The sequence below is a fragment of the Schistocerca nitens genome, chromosome 9, assembly GCF_023898315.1.
Source record: "Schistocerca nitens isolate TAMUIC-IGC-003100 chromosome 9, iqSchNite1.1, whole genome shotgun sequence".
In the NCBI taxonomy this organism is placed as follows: domain Eukaryota; kingdom Metazoa; phylum Arthropoda; class Insecta; order Orthoptera; family Acrididae; genus Schistocerca; species Schistocerca nitens.
Genome location: NC_064622.1, coordinates 283,086,163 through 283,106,991, shown reverse-complemented (window position 1 = coordinate 283,106,991; position 20,829 = coordinate 283,086,163). Strand labels below are relative to the sequence as shown.

Below are 20,829 nucleotides of genomic sequence, written 5' to 3'. Positions count from 1 at the left end.
TTTTAAAAACGTAAATACTAATGCGAAGAGACGGTAGAAGCAAACATCTGACTGAAATAAATACATTGTTCCAAACCTTAAGAAAATAATGCTTCCAATATTATGTGGACACTATGTCGTGGCAGTTTTAGATGGGGAGTTTTTTGAAATATTGTGTGATAAAGCGGTAGAGTTCGGGCATGAACTACCACTGCCAACCGCAGCAGACAATTGCGCTTTAGCCATTACCGCACGTTTAGTGTACTTCAGTTTGCTTTGTATTGTAGATTGCTTGTTTTATTTTTCTTATTTTGAAATGATTGAAGACCCTGGTGCATAAAGGGATTCGAAATCGACTCTGACTACAACAAAAGGAATTACCGATCCCTATGACCGTTGTGTCAGTTCAGCTTTCGTGCACGCACAGAATGAGGACGTCGATGGCAGCCCCTCCAGACGGAGGCGGGACTAACTCCCTCGCACCCCTCGTCTCCCGGGCAGTCCAAGTTCTCGTTTGTTCACGGTCGTGTCACTGCCACGATATACTGCCCGCATAATAAGCAGTCATGTAGATAAGCGAGAGAGAAAATCTAGATACAAAGTACATAGTACGCAGAAGTGTTGTTAGAGCAAAAAACAATTACCGAGACACGACGATAAGTTTTTGCGACATAACCTTCATGTAACCACAACGTCAGCGTTAGGTAAGCCACATTATGAAAGAGAAAGTAAGAAGCGCACTGCGGCTGACTTCAGCCTCACGTTGTTGGCCGCAGCTGTTGGTGGGAAACATCACTCAGACATCAGGGACAAAACGTAAAGGATACACCAGGACATAAAAGAAATTTGGGAATTTCATACTGTTGTGCTATTGTCGTCATTTCGTAAAGAGACAACCTGTCACCAGATTAATGTCAGAAACATCTCTGTACTGCTCATAATTTGTTCATTATGTGCTGAACTATTTTGATCATTTTGTGTTGAGCTATCTGGACTGCCACTCTAGATTGTCTGCTACTTACATGCATGCGTATTTGACTGTATTTTAATTACTTACGAAAACGGATGGTTTGAAGATGGACATTTAGTACGAAACCATGCACCAACAATAAATAAAGGACACTTCTTAATGCGACATTCGACGAACCAGCAACCATTTATTTCAATAAAGGAAAGGTTGCTGATCTGTTTTCCTGCAGCATGCTGATATTGGTCGTAGCTGTATTTCACCAGCTGCAAAGTATTTCAACGAAGATAGTCACCAGCTGCACAAAAGAACTTTATTTGGTTCACTTTACCGGCTCCACTGTTTAAACTGATATCTTTAGAAGTGAAATAGGCTCAAGTCATTGGTAAGCCACCGCCAAAATAAGAACCAGACGGCAGCGTCTTTTGTTACAGAATGGAAATGTCTGTATTTTTTGGAGCCTATTTCACTTTTAAAGGTGACAGTTTAAACTGCTCAAACGGGTAAAGTGAACCAAGTAAAGGTTTTTTGTGCAGCTGGTGACGAACTTCTTAGCTTCGTTGACATATACATCACTCGCTGTGTTCGACATCCTGCATTCCTGAATTTCGGAACATGGATACGAAGAAAATGCTAAGTTACTTTGAATTTATTTACAGTGCTTCATAAAGAGTAGTGCTAGTCTTTTGTATCTCATTTTGCACTTTGCAAATTACCCTACAGTACTGACTTGCCCTACATATTGCATCAACATAACTGAGGCGCTGAGAACCGTAAGGATACCGTAGTATGTATGCATACTCCTGATGTCTGTTCATCTTACTGTGAACCAGATTTATCCATATTTGTAGCCCCATACAGTATATATGATCAGTGACGAAAAGCTGTCTCACCTCTCTCACAGATATTCATTTCCATACGGGCCCAAAGCACAAAGGATAATTTTGTTGCTCTGCACTATTCATTTACTATCTAGGGTTGTCAACATAATTGTGTGTTGTAATAATACTTCATAATCGGAAGTATATCGGCAGTTTTACCAGAATCTTAACCCATGGAACGTGCTTAATGAAAATAGTGATAACGAGGACCATGAAGTGTTGGGATATGTCATAATTGTTTGTGTGGCGCATTTTGTATCCGTTCTTTACGATCTGATTCCAGCTTTACATTAATTAAAAGTACAACTGTCAGATGACACTAGCCCACATGTGGAAATTTTGTGAATTATAATTAATTACCAGCGGAAAGCCGGCTGGTGTGGCTGAGCGGTTCTAGGCGCTTCAGTCTGGAACCGCGCGACCGCTATGGTCGCAGGTTCGAATCCTGCCTTGGGCATGGATGTGTGTGATGTCCTTGGGTTAGTTAGGTTTAAGTAGTTCTAAGTTCTAGGGAACTGATGACCTCCGATGTTGAATCCCATAGTGCTCAGAGCCATTTGAACCAGCGGAAAAATACTCCTACCGGAGCACGAAGAAAAGCGAATATCTTCTTTCTTTTGCTACCGCCATTATCCCGCATTGTGCGCAGGGTCAGCAGGGTTAAGTACGGAATTGGCATGGTTAATTGTTAGGGGTGGCCGGATGCCCTTCCTGCCGCCACCCTATACCCCCCGGTACGGAATTAGTGTGCCCCAGCTGTCTGTGTCCAGTGTAAATCGTGAAACAGTGTGAATGTCTTTCAAATGTCTGCAAGTCGTTTAACTGAGGCGGGACATTGGGACCAGCCCGGTATTCACCTAGTAGGATGTGGAAAACCGCCTAAAAACCACATCCAGGCTGGCCGGCACACCGGCCGTCGTCGTTAATCCGCCGGGCGGATTCGATCCGGGGCCAGCGCGCCTACCCGAGTCCAGGAAGCAGCGCGTTAGCGCTCTCGGCTACCCTGGCGGGTCGAAGTAAAGAGAATATGTTTCTGTTTAAAAGACACTGACTGAAAAGTGTAGTACCAGCTCCTCCTCCTACCTTCCTCAGGACTTTAAAAATTTTCCCAAAATTTTTGACATGCGATCAATATTCGTGCTCTTTCTAGAATGCTACTCACCTGTCACTCTCATAACCTCCCCTAAATGTATTTCGGTCACCCCAATAGTCTATCGCTGTAAGTCGCTCACACCCATCCACTCCCAACTGCTCTCACTCACTCATTCAGCCGAACTGTTTGTCACTAACTCTTTGTGTCTCTCTATCTGTCACCGTCCCCCATCTCACAGTGACAGTTCCCTTCTTTCTCTCCTACTATTACTGTCTCCACACACTGTCACTGTCTCTCTCTTGCTCTATCTTAACGCTACTGTTTCATTCATTCATTCTGACTGTTTCTCTCTCTTTTCACTGTTCATCGTTCTCATCGTCATAGACTCTGTCCCTTATTATCACTGCCTCTCACCCAATTCCACTTTTTTCTTCTCTTTATTCCTTCCCGACTGACACTGTCTCGTTCACTCGTTTCTTAGCTCTGCTCTGTCACTGTCAACTATGCTTCATGGCCACTATCCCCCACCCCTCCAACTCTTTCTCTCACACTTCCTATACCAAAGCTACTGTCTACTATCTTCGCGTGTTTGTTACTTTTCCGTCCATTTCCCACTGCCACTGTCTATAGCTTTCTCAGCATAAAAAGCTCAAATATGTTCGCATGCCAAAAATTTTTCGAAAATTTTAAGGATGCTGAGAAAGGTAGTTGGTACCCCACTTTTCAGTCAGTCTTTCGAACAGGAACATAATCCCATTCTTCGTGCCCTGATAAGAGCAATTTTCTTCAGGTTCCTTCTTTTCCTTATCACAGCAGGTCATGTCACTCCTATGAAAAGAACTTTTTGGGTAAGTAAAATTTTGATAGTTTCCTTATGTTAAATTAAAATACGTAAAACTAATTTTACGCCTTGAACCGAATTTAACGTGCACAAAAATTTTGTACCGGTTTAGTAATAAAATATGGGATTCTCAGAACCCATCTGATAATAACGGAGATAGTTTACAGCATATTTTGCCGCGAAACGTCAGTTTGTAAACTATGTTTCGCCTCATACCGGATTTTACGTGCGTGTTTTACGCGTGCGTGTAAGGTAACTATGAATTTCTGTATCTTGGAAACGAATAAAGATATCAAGAAAATTTTCAGGGTTTGCTAGACCGGGATCTTAGAAATATATATCCTAAAAGTTTCAACCATTTACTGTGCACAGTCATCTTGGAATCCGCAGGTCGGTTTTGATACGAAAAAACGGCCTCCAACTAATGGTACCTCCATAAGCATCTTAATGCCCACCGTGGATCACATATAATGCAAAAAGAAGCAACCGAATTGCTCCATTTCCCTAAGCAGGAGGAACTGTGTGATATTCATACTTTGACCCTATACTGTAGGACTGAGACACTACGACGATCCTTCAGTAGGGCTCAGAAACGGTTCCTAGCCCAAAAGCTGTCCACATCACTTGACCCTGCCTTTCTTTAACCAACAAAACCCGAGCTTATGACCTATGTTTATGCGTTGGGTTGGGTCGTCGGTCATCGGTCTCATCGGATTAGGGAAGGAATCGGCCGTGGCCTTTCAAAGGAACCATCCCGGAATTTGCCTGGAGTTGTTTAGGGAAATCATGCAAAACCTAAATCGGGATAGTCGGACGCGGATTGAACCATCATCCTCCCGAATGCGAGTCCAGTGTGCTAACCACTGCGTCACCTCGCTCGGTTTATGCGTTGAGTTTCGGAACGTAGTAAGTAATGCAAGCTATTACATGCGTACCAACAAGTATACTACTGGCCATTAAAATTGCTACACCACGAAGATGACGTGCTACAGACGTGAAACTTAACCTACAGGAAGAAGATGTTGTGATATGCAAATGATTAGCTTTTCAGAACATTCACACAAGGTTGGTGCCGGTGGCGACACCTACAACGTGCTAACATGAGGAAAGTTTCCGACCGATTTCTCATACACAAACGGCAGTTGACCGGCGTTGCCTGGTGAAACGTTGATGTGATGCCTCGTGTAAGGAGGAGAAATGCGTACCATCACGTTTCCGACTTTGATAAAGGTCGGATTGTTTATCGCAATTGCGGTTTATCGTATCACGACATTGCTGCTCACGTCGGTCGAGATCCAATGACTGTTATCAGAATATGGGATCTGTGGGTTCAGAAGGGTAATACGGAACGCTGTGCTGGATCCCAACGGCCTCGTATCACTAGCAGTGGAGATGACAGGCATCTTATCCCATGGCTGTAACGGATCGTGCAGCCACGTCTCGACCCCTGAGTCAACAGATGGAGACGTTTGCAAGACAACAGCCATCTGCACGAACAGTTCGACGACGTTTGCAGCTGCATGGACTATCAGCTCGGAGACCATGGCTGCGATTACCCTTGACGCTGCATCACAGACAGGAGCGCCTGCGATGGTTTACTCAACGACGAACCTGGGTACACGAATGGCAAAACGTAATTTTTTCGGATGAATCCAGGTTCTGTTTCCAGCATTATAATTGTCGCATCCGTGTTTGGCAACATCGCGGGGAACGCACATTGGAAGCGTGTATTCGTCATCGCCATACTGGCGTATCACCCGGCGTGATGGTATGGGGTGCCATTGGTTACACGTCTCGGTCACCTCTTGTTCGCATTGACGGCATTTTGAACAGTGGACGTTACATTTCAGATGTGTTACGACCCCTGGCTCTACCCTTCATTCGATCCCAGTGAAACCCTACATTTCGGCAGGATAATGCACGACCGCATGTTGCAGGTCCTGTACGGGCCTTTCTGGATACAGAAAATGTTCGACTGCTGCCCTGGCCAGCACATTCTCCAGATCTCTCACCAACTGAAAACGTCTGGTCAATGGTGGCCGAGCAACTCGCTCGTCACAATACGCCAGTCACTACTCTTGATGAACTGTGGTATCGTGTTGAATCTGCGTGGGCAGCTGTACCTGTACACGCCATCCAAGCTCTGTTTGACTCAATGCCCAGGCGTATCAAGGCCGTTATTACGGGCAGAGGTGGTTGGTTGTTCTGTGTACTGATTTTTCAGGATCTATGCACCCAAATTGCGTGAAAATGTAATCACATGTCAGTTCTAGTATCATATATTTGTCCAATGAATACCCGTTTATCATCTGCATTTCTTCTTGGTGTAGCTGTTTCAATGGCCGGTAGTGTATGTTCTTAAATATTTATCAGTATTACATAACATAGAGTGGATATATTTTTTTTGTAAGAAGTGTAATATGTTGAGACTTGTTTAAAAGATAATTCAGACCTATAAAACTGGTGGTTTGTCTATAAAATTGATTTTCACAAACATCTATTTTTGCAAAACGTGTTCCTGTGCAGAGAGGCCTTACGGTTCTCAGTGCCTCAATTGCTTCTTTTACATCTAGCCTACAGGGTGATCCTTAATACTAGCGATAAATTTTCGGAAGTTATTCTTGTATATTTTCTGAGTTTGTTGGTACAATGAACCTCTGATCTACCGTAGCTCGTTACGTAGTAATAAAATAATTTATTCGGTTTGTTACCAAAATTACCCCTGTTTCTATATAAAAAAGTTTCAACGAGAGTGAAAAAGATGGTAGTATGTAGTCTCTGAACCGTACAGTACAAGCAGAGAGCAGTGTAACAACTTTGAGGTACAGAACTGCTTGTGATGTGGGAACGGCTCACTGTAATGTCGCTGTGCCGCTCTTTACTGCGTTTGGTGACCCCATGCACGAGGTTCACATCGGCCAATTCTTCATCAGTAAACCTATGAATTTTGTCTTGTATCACTGTAAACCTATAACTAACATTGCCGAGTAACAAACCTGGGCCACCAAAGAGCAGTGCTGTATGGAAGCTTGAGGGCTAAAAGTTAAATGGTCATTATTGTGGTCAACACCACCACCACCTGCTGTTATAGTGTAACAAACAGCGAGATAGCTTGTGTCACAAGGACGTGAGCTAGATCCTAGCAGCAATAGGCAGCCCGGGTAGCTGACTAGTGGGCTAAGGATATCATGTAGAACAAAGCGGGAATTATATCAAAATGTTGGAAGTAGTCACAATCAAACTACAGTAGCCCATTGCAGATAGTACTGTAAGGGGCTTAAAAATGTTGTTACGAAGGCAAAGAGTATGTGTTAGAATAGCTAATTCATAGGATAAAATTAAAAGTATGTGATCAGTTGTAAAGGAAGTGTCTGGTCAGCAGCACAAGGTCACGATATAAAATCAGTTCGTAGTAAAAATATTTCTGTAGCTGATAAATCAGATACATGTACAGTATTTAACAATCATTTGCTGAACATTGCTGTTGAATTAAATAAAAATTTAGTTCCTACAGGGAATCATGTAACTTTCCCGCCAAATGCCTTTCCGAGAGTGATGTCTGAAATACTCCTCTGTGATACAGACAAGAGGGAGATTGAGTCAATAATCTAATCACTGAAGACTGGTTATGATGGACTGCCTAGCAGATTATTAAAGTACTGTGCTGCACATGTTAACCCTGCACTTAGCCATATTTGTTATTTTCCCTTTAGGAATGGTCAGTCTCCTGAACGTTCAAAGTACTCAGTAGTACAGCCTCTTCATAAAAAGGGAGAAAGGGAAAATGTAGACAATTTTAGACCTATTTCTATGCCATGTTTTTGCTAAAGTTATTGAAAAGGCTGTGTGTGTAAGGATAATTGATCATTTTATATAGCAAGATTTGCTATCAAATATACAGTTCGGCTTTAGAAGTCGTTCAACAAGTGAAAATTCTATATTCTCTTTTCTCTGTGAGGTACGCGTCGGGTTAAACAAAAGGTTTCGAATGCTAGGCATATTTTTTGATTTAACTAAGGTGTTTGATTGTGTTGATCACAAAATATTGCTGCAGAAGTTGGACCATTACAGAATACAGGGAGTAGCTCACAATTGGTTCACCTCTGGCTTTAGCAACAGACAGAAAAAGTTCGTTATTCACAATGTTGAGAATGGCTGTGATGTGTGGTCTGAGTGGGGTACGGTAAAGTGGGGGATGCCCCAGGGATCAGTGTTGGGGCCACTGCTGTTCCTTATTTATATAAATGACGTACCCTCTAGTATTACGGGTAATTCTAAAATATTTCTGTTTCCTGATGACACTAGCTTGGTAGTAAAGGATGTTGTGTGCAACATTGATTCGGTTTAAAATAGTGCAGCTCATGACCTAAGTTCATGGCTTGTCGAAAATAAACTGACGGTAATCACAGTAAGACTCAATTTTTACGGTTTTTAACACACAGTTCAACAAAACCTGACGTTTTAATTTCACAGAATGGGCATACGATCAGTGAAAAAGAACAGTTCAAATTTCTAGGTGTTCAGATAGGTAGTACACTGTCGTGGTAAGCCAGCGTTGAGGACCTTGTTCAAAGACTTAATGCTGCCGTTTTTATTATTCGAACGGTATCTGAAGGGAGTTATCGTTCGACACGAAAATTAGTCTACTTTGCTTACTTTCATTCGCTTATGCCGTATGGTATTATATTCTGGGGTAACTCTTCCCATTCTAAAAGGATATTTTTGGCTCAGAAACGGGCGGTTCGGGCAATAAGTGGTGTAAATTCACGAACCTCTTGTCGACCCCTGTTCACGAGTCTGGGTATTTTGACATTGGCCTCTCAATATATATTCCTTACTGTCATTTCTTATTAACAATATTAGCTTATTCTCAAGAATGAGCAGCTTTCATTTATTTAATAGTCGGCAGAAATCAAACCTGCATCTGGATCGCACTTCCTTAAGTCTTGTGCAGGAATGTGTGCATTATACTGCTGCATCCATTTTCAATAAGCTACCACTCGAAACCAAAAATATTAGCCATAATCCACACGCTTTTAAATAGAAACTGCTGAGTTTCCTCATAGGTCACTCCTACTATTCTGTCGAGGTGTTCCTTAACAAATTAAGCTGATTCTTGCTGTATTGTTGATTGCGTTTACTTAAACTTGTGGATTGACTTTTTTCGGGGTCATAAATATTTTATTACATTTATGTTGTAATTTAATGTACTGACACGTTCCATGACCTTGGAGATTTGCTCCTCAACTTGGCTACGCAACCTGACTTGTAAATAAATAAATAAACCCGTGGGACGGATTGACGACCACAGTACACTAGCTAGTCTGACTGAGGTTTCTATGCGGTTTCCCATGCTCGTTTTGACAAATATTAGGCTGATCCGCAAATCCCACCTCGGAGAAGGCGATACACAAACGTCTAAAGTACGATAACACATAGAATAAAGTTAACACGACTCATAGAGAGACGGCGTACACGAATTCCCTCCGTTATCGTGCGTTTACACCTGCGCGCATTGCTGGCAGTCGCCGTGCGACTGCAGCTTGCCCCTCGCAGAAGCAGAGGCGTCCAGTGTGAACACAGGTGTGAATGGAATCCATTCGCACGCACGTGCTTAGGACAAGGCGCGCACCTATGGGCATGCCACTACTTGTACGTGAGGCAAGCACGGCTGCGCGAGTACTAGGCGCGAGGCGCGCTGGTGTAAACGCACGTTTAGGTTACCTTGACGATTGTGGCGACAGTGAGAGCATCTGACGACAAAGTTAAATAAAAAAAATAAAATTTTCCAATCTTATACTAATAATTGAATTCTAAAACCGGCGTGTCTGTCTGTATCCCCAAAACTAGTAGCGAATAAGCGAAGTGGTTCCCTCATATTCGGAATCAAATCAAAGCCACAAGGACTTAAGTCGTATTACTGTTCGTTCTTGGGCATCACCTACGACCAGCTTTGCGAAAGAAGCGCAACACTTTCTGCGCAACCAACCCATCATTTTGCACGACAACGCGCGAGCGCATACAGCGCAAGGTGTGGCTGCTCTGTTCGGTCGATGGGACTGGTAAGTACTGTACCAATCACCATACTTATCGTACTTTGTCCTTGTGACTTTGATTTGATTCCGAAGATGAAGCAACCACTTCGTCGCATTCGCATCAGAACTGTTCGACAGGCAGTAGACCGCTCCATTCGCACCAGCAACAGGAAAGGCTCTGCTAATGGTATACTACGTCTTCCACACCGCTGGCAACGGGTTCTACACAACGCTGGTGACTACTTTGAAGGACAGTAACAAGTGCTAACATGTAACTCTTTAGTATCGGTTGTGAACAAGTAGTTGCCACTATTTAAGTTCCAGCCCTCATACATTTGTTTACGTAACGTATTAAACTGATTAACATTGCAAAATCATAGATTAATGTAAGTGCGAGACAAGATATTGCAAATATGAAATGCTGCTGTCACATTGTAAATGTCGTGTGACTAGGGCCTCCCGTGGGGTAGACCGTTCGCCGGGTGCAAGTCTTTCGATCTGACGCAACTTCGGCGACTTGCGCGTCGATGGGGATGGAATGATTATGATTAGGACAACACAACACCCAGTACCTGAGCGGGAATCGAACCCGGGCCCTTAGGATTGACATTCTTTCGCGCTGACCGCTCAGCTACCGGGGGCGGACTCCTGATACGTTAATAACGAGTGTAGCCGCCAGGAGGTTGAGTGCAAGCATGCAAGTATGCATGAATTGTGTTGTATAGGTGCCGGATGTCAGTTAGCGGGATGGAGTTCCGTGCTGTTGCACTTGGTCGGCCACTACAGGAACAGTTAATTTTGTTTGTGGACGACGCTTGAGTTGTCGTTCGATGATGTCCCATACGTGCTCGACAGGAGACAGATCTGGTAATCGAGCAGGCCACGGCAACATGTCTATACTCTGGAGAGCAAGTTGGGTTAGAACAGCAGTATGTGGGCCAGCGTTATCATGTCGGAAAACACCCCCTGGAATGCTGTTCATGAACGGCAGCACAACAGGTCGAATCACCAGACTGACGTACAGATTAGCAGTCGGGGTGCGTGGGATAACCATGAAAGTGCTTCTCCTATCGTATGAAATCGCACCCGGTACTATAACTCAAGGTGTAGGCTCAGAGGGTCTAACCCGTGGACAGGTTGGTTGCAGGCCCTTCAACTGTTCTCTTATAACCATCACACAGCCATCACTGGCACCGAGACAGCTGACTCGTAACGTAAATAAATGTGACACATAGAACATACTCCAGGCTTCAAGATTTTGTAATTAAAAGTCTAAGAAGCCGATCTTGCCTAGGGTATTGGACAGGTCACAGGTGACGGAAAGTAAACGTTCCACCAGATACGGTGGACGGCTGCAAATACAGAATAGGTTGTTCCGGACCAAGGTAAAATAAAACCAAATCCACTTTGTGTCTGTCTTGTAGGAAGCGGAAAAGTGGTCAGTGTCTGTTCACTAGTGGTACGGCTGAAATTTATATTCTGGAACTAACCCATCCAGTCTTAACATTCTGAGTTCACTCAATGAGTCTACTCAAACCCACCTCAGTCCACGTACAACAATCATGGATCATTTTGATAATCACAATATTACCCCAAGTGGCCAATCTCAGTAGTACTGGCGCAACTGGTCTTCCGAGCTCTGGAGTGGCCAGGTTTAAATGCAGTATGATTCAGCAGGGGAAGTCGGAATCCAGTGACCAACATAAAATCAAAATAAATACTTTTTTGCAACACTTAACACACAAACACTTTCGCAACCAGGTAAGCTTCATAAATTGGGAGATACATTAAAAAAAACGGAAGATTCATATTTCGCACTTCAAGAAACTGGAATGACGGACAATAACACCATGGATTTTGGTAATTATCGTCTTTTTAAAAGTAAAACTGGTAAAAGAATACTTAATAATACACCACATCTGGGAGTTGATTTTGTAGCCTCCAAAAATATTTTAAATTCAATAACGGAGATAAAACCCATAAATTATAGACTAATGACAATTTCTCTTAAATGCGCAAATAAGTCATACACTTTAATTAATGCCCACATACCATTCAATGAGGATTACCGTAAAAAAATCTGAAGAAGTTAATGAAGCTTGGGAAACTTTAGAATGCATCATTTCGAAAATTCCCTCAAAGCGTGTTAAAATTTTGTGGGTGATTTTAATGCTCCTTTAGGAAAAGAGAAAAAAAAATAATAAAACGGTGGGTGCATTTCCTGGGCATTAATGGGCAAACCAAAATGGTCAAAGATTTGTTGAAACGTGCAAAACTTTTAATCGTTAAATCATGTCAATACATTTTAAAAATATCCCTTCTAAACAAAAGCTTGGCGGGCACTCAATACATCTATCGGGGAATTTCAATTTGATCATGTAGCAATTTCATACCCAAACAACAAAGAAATTTTAAATGTCCAAGTTACGAAAGGGCCTAATATACATTCTGACCATTATTTAACGAGAATAAAAGTAAAACTTTTACCTCAAAAACTCTTGAAAACAAAAAAATCTTACCCCAGAATTTTACACTGTTGAAACAACCCCAGCTCTAACAAGCGAACATGACAAAAAACAATCCAACAATTGACAAAGCCTGAAAGAAAAGTTAATCACAACAGTGCAAAATTTGAAACTACCTGGCAGATTAAAACTGTGTGCCGGACCGACTCGAACTCGGGACCTTTGCCTTTCGCGGGCAAGTGCTCTACCAACCGATCTACCCAATCACGACTCACGCCCCGTCCTCACAGCTTTACTTCTGCCAGTAGTCTCCTACCTTCCAAGCTTGGGTAGCTCAGTTGGTAGAGCACTTGCCCGCGAAAGGCAAAGGTCCCGAGGTCGAGTCTCGGTCCGGGTTTTAATCTGCCAGGAAGTTTCATATCAGCGCACACTCCGCTGCAGAGTGAAAACCTCATTCTGAGCACAAAATTGAATTACGCTTCGAAAGAAACAAAAACACCCTTGGTGGAAAGCGGACTGTGAAACAGCGGGTAAATCTAGACATGAGGCATTCAAAAATTGGAATAATAACAAAACTGAAAATACGTACAACACCTTTCCAACTGTAAGAAAAGAACTTCTAAATTAATCCAACAGACTAAAAGAAACTATGAAAATGCCTAACTTTTGGAAATCGAAAAAGACTTCCGAAAGAACAATACAAGAAATTTCTATAAAACATTCAAAACAAAACTAACTGGTTACCAACCTGAAAGTCTTTGCTTGAAAAATGGAAATGGCTGTTTAGTTCTTAACAACCAAGAAAATTATAACATAAGTGATAATTATTTTGAAAAACCATTAAACTGTCCTGAACCATCGAATAAATTCCACCACAGAAAACTAATAACACCAGCCCTGACACTAAAGAACCTGACGAAATCGAAATAATTAAATAAATTAAGAGACTTAAAAACAATAAAACATCCGAAGAAGACGGTATAATCGCAGAACTACTAAAATCAGCTGGCCCTAACGCTATAAAGGAGATCACTCAACTAACAGGACATATCTGGCAAACTGAGAAAATACCTGAGGACTGAAAAACTGTCCTAATTCATCTATTGCATAAAAAAGGGGATAGAACCTATGTTAATAATTACCGAGGAATATCTCTTCTCCTAGCACATATAAAAGTCTCTCGCAATGTTTACTTGACCGAGCCCAAGAACAGTTTGAACCTAAAATTGGTGATTACCAAGCAGGCTTTAGACCAAATAAATCCTATTTGGAACAAATTGTAAATTTAAAATTAATCCTTACGCACCAAAGGATTTCCGGTTACAGTATTGTATCTACATTTGTAGATTATACAAGCTTTCGACTCAGTTGATCGTGAATCTCTTTTCCAAATTATAAAGGAACAAGAGCTAGATAATAAAACTCTAACACTGATTAAGGAAACGTTAACTGACACTAGGTCTAAAGTTAAATTCATGGGAGAAATTTCTGAACCATTTGATATAAAGATTGGTGTTAGACAGGGAGATGGACTCACCCCATTACTGTTTAGCTATGATTTCGAAAAGGTGATTACAGAATGGCGAGTGCAAAAGTCAGGTTAAAATATAGATCAATCAATCGAGTTAGGAAGAAGTAATATTAGATTGCCTCGCCTATGCAGATAGTCTGGCAGTTTTAACTAGGGATATTACCACAGCTCAAAAACAAAATGAAATTCTTAAAGAAGTCACAGAAAAAGTAGGAGTACAAATATCATTCAAAGAACTGAATATATGACATGCGACAAACAAGCACCAAAGTTTTTGAACACAAAGTATGGAAAAATAAAAACGGTTTCTCAGTTTAAGTACTTGGGGGAAATCATACACGAAAGCGGTCTGGAAAAAGCTGAAAACGAAGATCGCTGTCAAATGGTAACTCCATTCAGATTAACACAAAATATTTATAATAAAAAATCACTTTCTAAATTCAGTAAACTTAGGTATTACAGCACAGTAATCAAACCTGAATGTCTTTATAGGACAGAAACTTTAATTTTAAATAGAAAGACGAATATTGAAGAGGTTCAAAGGAAAGAAAGAAAGAAAGATTATTAGGGAAATATTAGGCCCCAAAATTGCTGATGGAGAGCCGAGAAGTAATAAGGAAATAGTAGAATACACAGACATACATGCCGGCCAAGGTGGCCAAGCGCTTCTAGGTGCTACGGTCTGGAGCCGCGCGACCGCTACGGTCGCAGGTTCGAATCCTGCCTCGGGAATTAATGTGTGTGATGTCCTTAGGTTGGTTAGGTTTAAGTAGTTCTAAGTTCTAGGGGACTGATGACCTCAGAAGTTAAGTCCCATAGTGCTCAGAGCCATTTGAACCATTTGATTTGAACAGACATACATGGTGAAATGAGAAAACGAAGACTTAAATTTTAAGGGCCATTAAAAGAAAGGCACTCACTAGATTCACAAAACGAATAGTAGAATTCTACGAAAACAGAAATAATGCCAAAACTGAGCCAATTAAATGGATCGCTGCGATTAAGGAGGATCTTAAAGTAGCCGGCATAACTCAGGCAGAAGCTACAGATAGAAAAACATTCAGACAAAAGATATTTGCTTGGAAATCTGATCAGAGGGAAATTAGAAAACTGACTGGATCACCGTGGTCTGATAAAAGAAAGAGACTTCATTGTGAAAGGATGAAACAAATTGAACACTAAGGAAGACCAAGCTTCAAAAGTGGCAATGAAGGATTGTACCTCGCATGGGTCTATTGGGTCCACACGCGAATAATAATAATAGTAATAATAGAGCATACACAGCAGAAGAAATAGTCTACTGCACAATCACACTGTTGACTACAAATTACTGGAAAAACTAACTAACTACAGCACAGTACCTGGAATTAACCATTCGGAGCGACCCTAATTGGAATGATTACATAAAGCAAATAGTTGGAAAGCAGGTGCACGACTGAAATTCATAGGAAGAATCTTAAAGAAATGTAATTCGTTCCCGAAAGAAGTGGCTTACAAAACACTGATTCTACCGATTCTTGAATACTGTGGACCCTTACGGGTGGGATTAATGGAAGATGTACACAAGGTCAAACGAAGCGCGTTTCGTCACGGCATTCGGCGCGAGTGCGTTACGGAGATGCTGAGCAAAACTCCAGTGGCAGAAGCTACAAGGAGGCGTTTTGCATCACATAGAGCATTACGAATGAATTATGCGAGAGAGTATGTTCCGGAAAAAGTCGGGCAACATATTACTTCCTCGCACAACAGTAGTGTCGGAAGTATCCACCATCACTCACCGTCAGGTGTCTTTTGTAATACAGAATTAGATGAAAAATCCTGAATGTGGTGGTTGTAATAAACTTTTCCATCTATTATGAATTTTCACTCTGCAGCAAAGTATGCGCTGGTATGAAACTTCCCGGCAGATAAAAAATGTGTGTTGGACCGAGACTACAACTCGGGACCATTGCCTTTCACGGGCAAGTGCTCACAGACTGAGCTACACAAGCACGACTCACAATCCCTGCTCAGAATTTTATTTCTGCCAGAACTTGCCGCCGTCGAAAGGCAAAAGCCCAGCGTTCGAGTCTTGGGTCGCCAAACAGTTTTAATCAGTGAGGAATTTTTTGACAGATATCTTCATTCTTGATGTTTTAACAAGTTAGACTTCACTGTTGTTTCAACAGTGAGACATTTTACTAGAAATAATTTCACGTGGATATTATTCCTGTGTGGGGGACTTTTGACATTAGTGTGCCTTTACTGTGCCATACACAAAAAAATGGTTCAAATGGCTCTGAGCACTATGGGACTTGACATCTGAGGTCATCAGTCCCCTAGAACTTAGAACTACTTACACCTAACTAACCTAAGGACATCACATACATCCATACCCGAGGCAGGATTCGAACCTGCGACCGTAGCGGTCGCGCGGTTCCAGAGTGAAGCGCCTAGAACCGCTCGGCCACACCGGCCGGCGCCATACACAAGCAGGTTTTTTTTACTAAACGGGATCTGTCCGACTTCATTTTGCCTACATCTGGTATAGTTTCGGTTTCAATTTTTATCACGAATGTTTGATACTGTCTGTCTTGTTGTCAATTTTTCGTCGCATAGAACTTGACTTCAAAATTAACAATAAAACTCTGAGAAAATTATTTCTGTCTATAGAATTTATTTTAAGAAATCCCTCAATAAGCGAGTCGTCACGTGTCCAATGGCGTCAGCAGAAATTTATCCAAGAGGGGAAAATTACATTTTCGTTATAATTGATTTAGTTTATGAAATAATATGGCAGAAAGTATGCTAAACGTATTTATGTCGAACGATTGGTAGTTTCAGCTCGATATTTTTCTGAAGGTTGATAACTTCGATAGCTAAAAGGTAAGCATACTTCATTCATATATGCAAAATACATGTTTCATATTATGAATATGAATTTAGATTCTCTCTTTTCGTTTTAAAAATCTAAAATTACATTTTCCATGCGATTCAATCCAGCGTATCCAACGAGTTGGAAAATAAAGCTAAGAAATATTCGCAAAAAGTGTTTTCGTTCACATACCAAAAATGTTAGTTTGACACGGAAAATAATAAAATTATGAAATTTGAGAAAACCTTGTGGTTATTAACCAAGATAACCAGCAGAAATGTCACTGATTTATACTCTTCAAAGTGAGGAACTGGATGTTTACTTAAAAAACGGTTATTCAATTTTGACGCCTTCTACAACATTTTGTTCGCTACATAACTTAGCATCACATAATTTTACTATATTTATTGAGTTTTTTCTCGGCTTCGATTTTTCAGAGTTGACTAGCATAAATTAAATTAAATAAAATCATTTTTCAGAGCTCCTTTCCTCGGTTTCTTTTGGTGAATTGTAACACAGACCAGTATTCATAGAGAATACGGGAAGCCTCTCCAAACAACCACTTAACAGACGAGGACTGAACTAAGATGATCCTCTTCTTCCCAGTTAGCCACAACGTGCAACCGTCAAAACATGACTTTTGAATTCGTTATCTTATAGCTACGTCTTGCTATCTGTTGCACTCCATGGTGTTCGAGAAGGTTCCGATTCCTGGCATGGAGAACTTTTCTGCCTTGAAATTTCTGTTTTTCCCCTTCGTTTTATTGCTGAATATGAAATTCTTCTCTCTTCGATCGGTACATTTGGGTCCACAGACGAAGTATGCAAAACCGTTTTTTTCATGGTCTACTACAATCGCTAGCGATTCGAAAACAGTGTGTGGTCCCAACAGGCCAGTGCCAAAACCACTGCTGCGATTAAGTTGTGCAACAGCAGGGGCGGGTGTCCTTGTGGACACTGGAAACGGATTTTGGACAGGAATACTGCAAGCAGATTTATTTTGTGCTGAGAATACGTTTCCGAAATGCGCGCGCCAGAGTGCTGGAACAATTTTTGTTTTGCTTTCTTTTTTTAGCGGCACACTCCGAGTTTCCAAAATTGATCCCCATTGTAAACCGATGCGTAGATTTCAGCTGCATGGTTACGACATCTTTGTGTGCGTCTGTCTCCATTTTAGTGACGTCGGTTACCGACGTGTGTACCATATCATGTGAATAACCTAAACGGGGACGCCTATAGAGTATCTCACGATAGGAATGGTCAATATTTAGCGATTAGCGCCAGCTTCTCCGCTCGCATAGACCGTATGGTCCGCACAATTTTGTTTTGTTTTCCTTAAATCGAATTTTTATGTTCTTCATGAATTGGAACATCTTCTTAACTTTTGAAAATAATTAAGACTGTAGAAACAAGGTCTTTTCCGGATGTACTTCTAACAAACAACGATTTTGGTGCCTGGAGTAGGAGGTCTTCGTCAATCCCGCCTTTGGATTTCCTTTGATACAATTTCCACAGAAATTTTCATCAACCAATACATACTTTTTTGAAAGATAAATAGTAATTTTTATACATTTAGACTTGTAAATGTTTTACAGTACCGAAATACTGTCGTAAACTGTTTCATCCCCCATTTCACCTCCAAAGGGGTTGAATTTCCAGAAGGAGTAGAACTCTTATTTTTTATTTCCAGCCGAGAAGTCAGACTCAAATTTTCATACATTTAGCTTTAAAAATTCTTTCCTAATGAAGCCTTTTCATAAAACACTTCATCGTCTGTTTCACCCTCTTAGAGGTGGAGTTTCCAAAAATATTGGAACACATATTTTATTACTTCTAACCGAGTTGCCAAATACTAATTTTCAGAATGCAACTTTAAAAATACTTTAGTAGTTCTTTAATAATTTATTTAAAAGAAAAACTTTGACTCATTGTATCACGCCCATTTTCGACAAATGCTGACCGAGAAACCAAATGGCAATTCTGGTAAGTTTAGCTTCAAAATTGCCTTAAGGGCGACATGTTTTCAAAAAGCCTTTCATCACCTATTTTTTCCACTTTAGGGGTGGAATGTACAAAAATTTCTTCTTAAACGACGCCTACAGTACAACATCAACACCCTACTCAAATTCCAAATTTCTGTGCTTAGCGATTAGGGCTGGGCGATGGTGAGTCAGAAGGTAATCGGTCCCTACGCTTACAAACTATTTAATATAAAACTAACTTATGCTAACGACAACACACACACCCATGCCCAAGGGAGGACTCGAACCTCCGACGGGGGAAGCCACGCGAACCGTGGCAAGGCGCCTAAGACCACACGGATACCCCGCGTGGCCTCATTTGAAAAAAAAAAAAATGAGAGAGAGAGAGAGAAAGAGTAGTAAAAATGAACTCTAAAATACTCCAAGAGGCATGACCACTAGTTCATCTTCGATACTGTGAAAAAAATTTCTTGTACTATATGCTCCTTTGGCTGGCTCTGAGCACTATGGGACTCAACTGCTGTGGTCATAAGTCCCCTAGAACTTAGAACTACTTAAACCTAACTAACCTAAGGACAGCACACAACACCCAGCCATCACGAGGCAGAGAAAATCCCTGACCCCGCCGGGAATCGAACCCGGGAACCCGGGCGTGGGAAGCGAGAACGCTACCGCACGACCACGAGATGCGGGCTATGCTCCTTTGCTTTCCATATTTTGGGAGGAGGTAGTATGGACTAAAACAAGAAAATAACTGTCTACTAAATATGAGATTTAAAATGCATTCCTTAAGAGCTATGAGCAGTTGTTCGGCAGTAGAGATGTCATTCACATTAGCGAAGATAAACAAGTGACCGTAGCTCTTAAGTTACGTATTTTAGATCCCTTGTTTCGTAAACTTTTTTTGCTTCGACTGATCGTTCATGTCATATCCCTGAATAATGGCCATTCTTCCCGGGACGCGATCTATAGTGGCACTAGACGCTAAGGTTGATTCCTGGTGAACAAAATATATTCATCTCCACCGCTTGGCTGACAAGTCGAGAACAGGTGATAACGTAAGGTATCGTAAAAGTGATGCCCGAAGTATTTTCGCTTCTGCCGATGCCTGTTAAGTGGAGACTAACGCCGAGATGAACAGCACAAACGTTATGTGAATACGTCACGCACAGTGTTTAGGGGGCCGGACAGAAGTCTTAGGCACTCACCTGTTGCCTGGTAACCGCACAGATCGCCACTTCGGGAATGCAGGCGCCGCCCCCTCCGGCCGGCAAGATAGACGAACTGCAGCCGCTATCGCTGTCATCGGGCAGTGGCTTATCGCAGCCGAGCGCCTCTCGGTAAGCGGGCATCGCGGTGCAGGTAACGCGGGCTCCGTCGCCCACCAGTCCAGCTGCCAGATTGTGTTGTGGCTCGCTGCGCCCTCTCCGCCGACACGGCTAAAAGCTCACAGCATACCGGTTTGCGCGCACCGCCACAAAGGAGTGGTGCTACCTGTTACACAATTGCTGCAGCGACATCGCGTTACGTAAAAGAAGTGAGAGGAAGTGGCTTCCAACAATTGGTTGGTGTCATATCCCGTAACAAGGTCTAGTAGAACTAAGCTTTTAGTTCTAGCCTGAGAATAATTAGCTCATAACATGTTTCTGATCCATTTAGAAGCCATCACCAGTCGGTTTGGTGCCCTGCGGCTGGCGTAGATCTGATATCAAGTAGCTACGAGACCCCCCATCCTTGACGTGTCGTGGTAGCGAAATAGTCTATATGTGCCAGAAGGTTGTATGGATCAACGCTTTAAGATGACATAACGGGATGTCACAAAGCAGGTATCGTGTTTGGACGCGTTCATAATCGCAGAGTGACTGATGTTACTCGATTTATTAGTGTAACAGTGCGGATTGTACAGCGTGTCCACAAAGAACGGTGAACCAGTCGCAGCAACGTAAACACGGCGTAGGACTAGTGGTCTGAACAAACATCCTAACCGCAAGGTGAAATACCCCACCGCTTCCGGCAGAATCGAGAGTCTTTTTGCCATAGTAATAAAATAATGCCAGCCAGAGTGGCCGAGCGGCTTTAGGCGCTACAGTCTGGAACCGCGCGACCTCTACGGTCGCAGGTTCGAATCCTGCCTCGAGCATGGATGTGTGTGATGTCCTTAGGTTAGTTAGGTTTAAGTAGTTCTAAGTTCTAGGGGACTG

The 20,829-nt window shown here is 42.0% G+C and overlaps 1 protein-coding gene across 1 annotated transcript in view; it reads right to left on the bottom strand.

The window, feature by feature from the left end:
• LOC126203854 (alpha-tocopherol transfer protein-like) overlaps positions 1–20,047 on the bottom strand; it is a 150,430-nt gene extending 130,383 nt beyond the window's left edge. The window contains exon 1 of the mRNA XM_049938227.1: positions 19,837–20,047. Within this exon, the coding sequence (XP_049794184.1) occupies positions 19,837–19,980 (144 nt within the window). The 5' untranslated portion in view covers positions 19,981–20,047. The remainder of the gene's footprint in view (positions 1–19,836) is intronic.
• Positions 20,048–20,829: the final 782 nt, after the last annotated feature.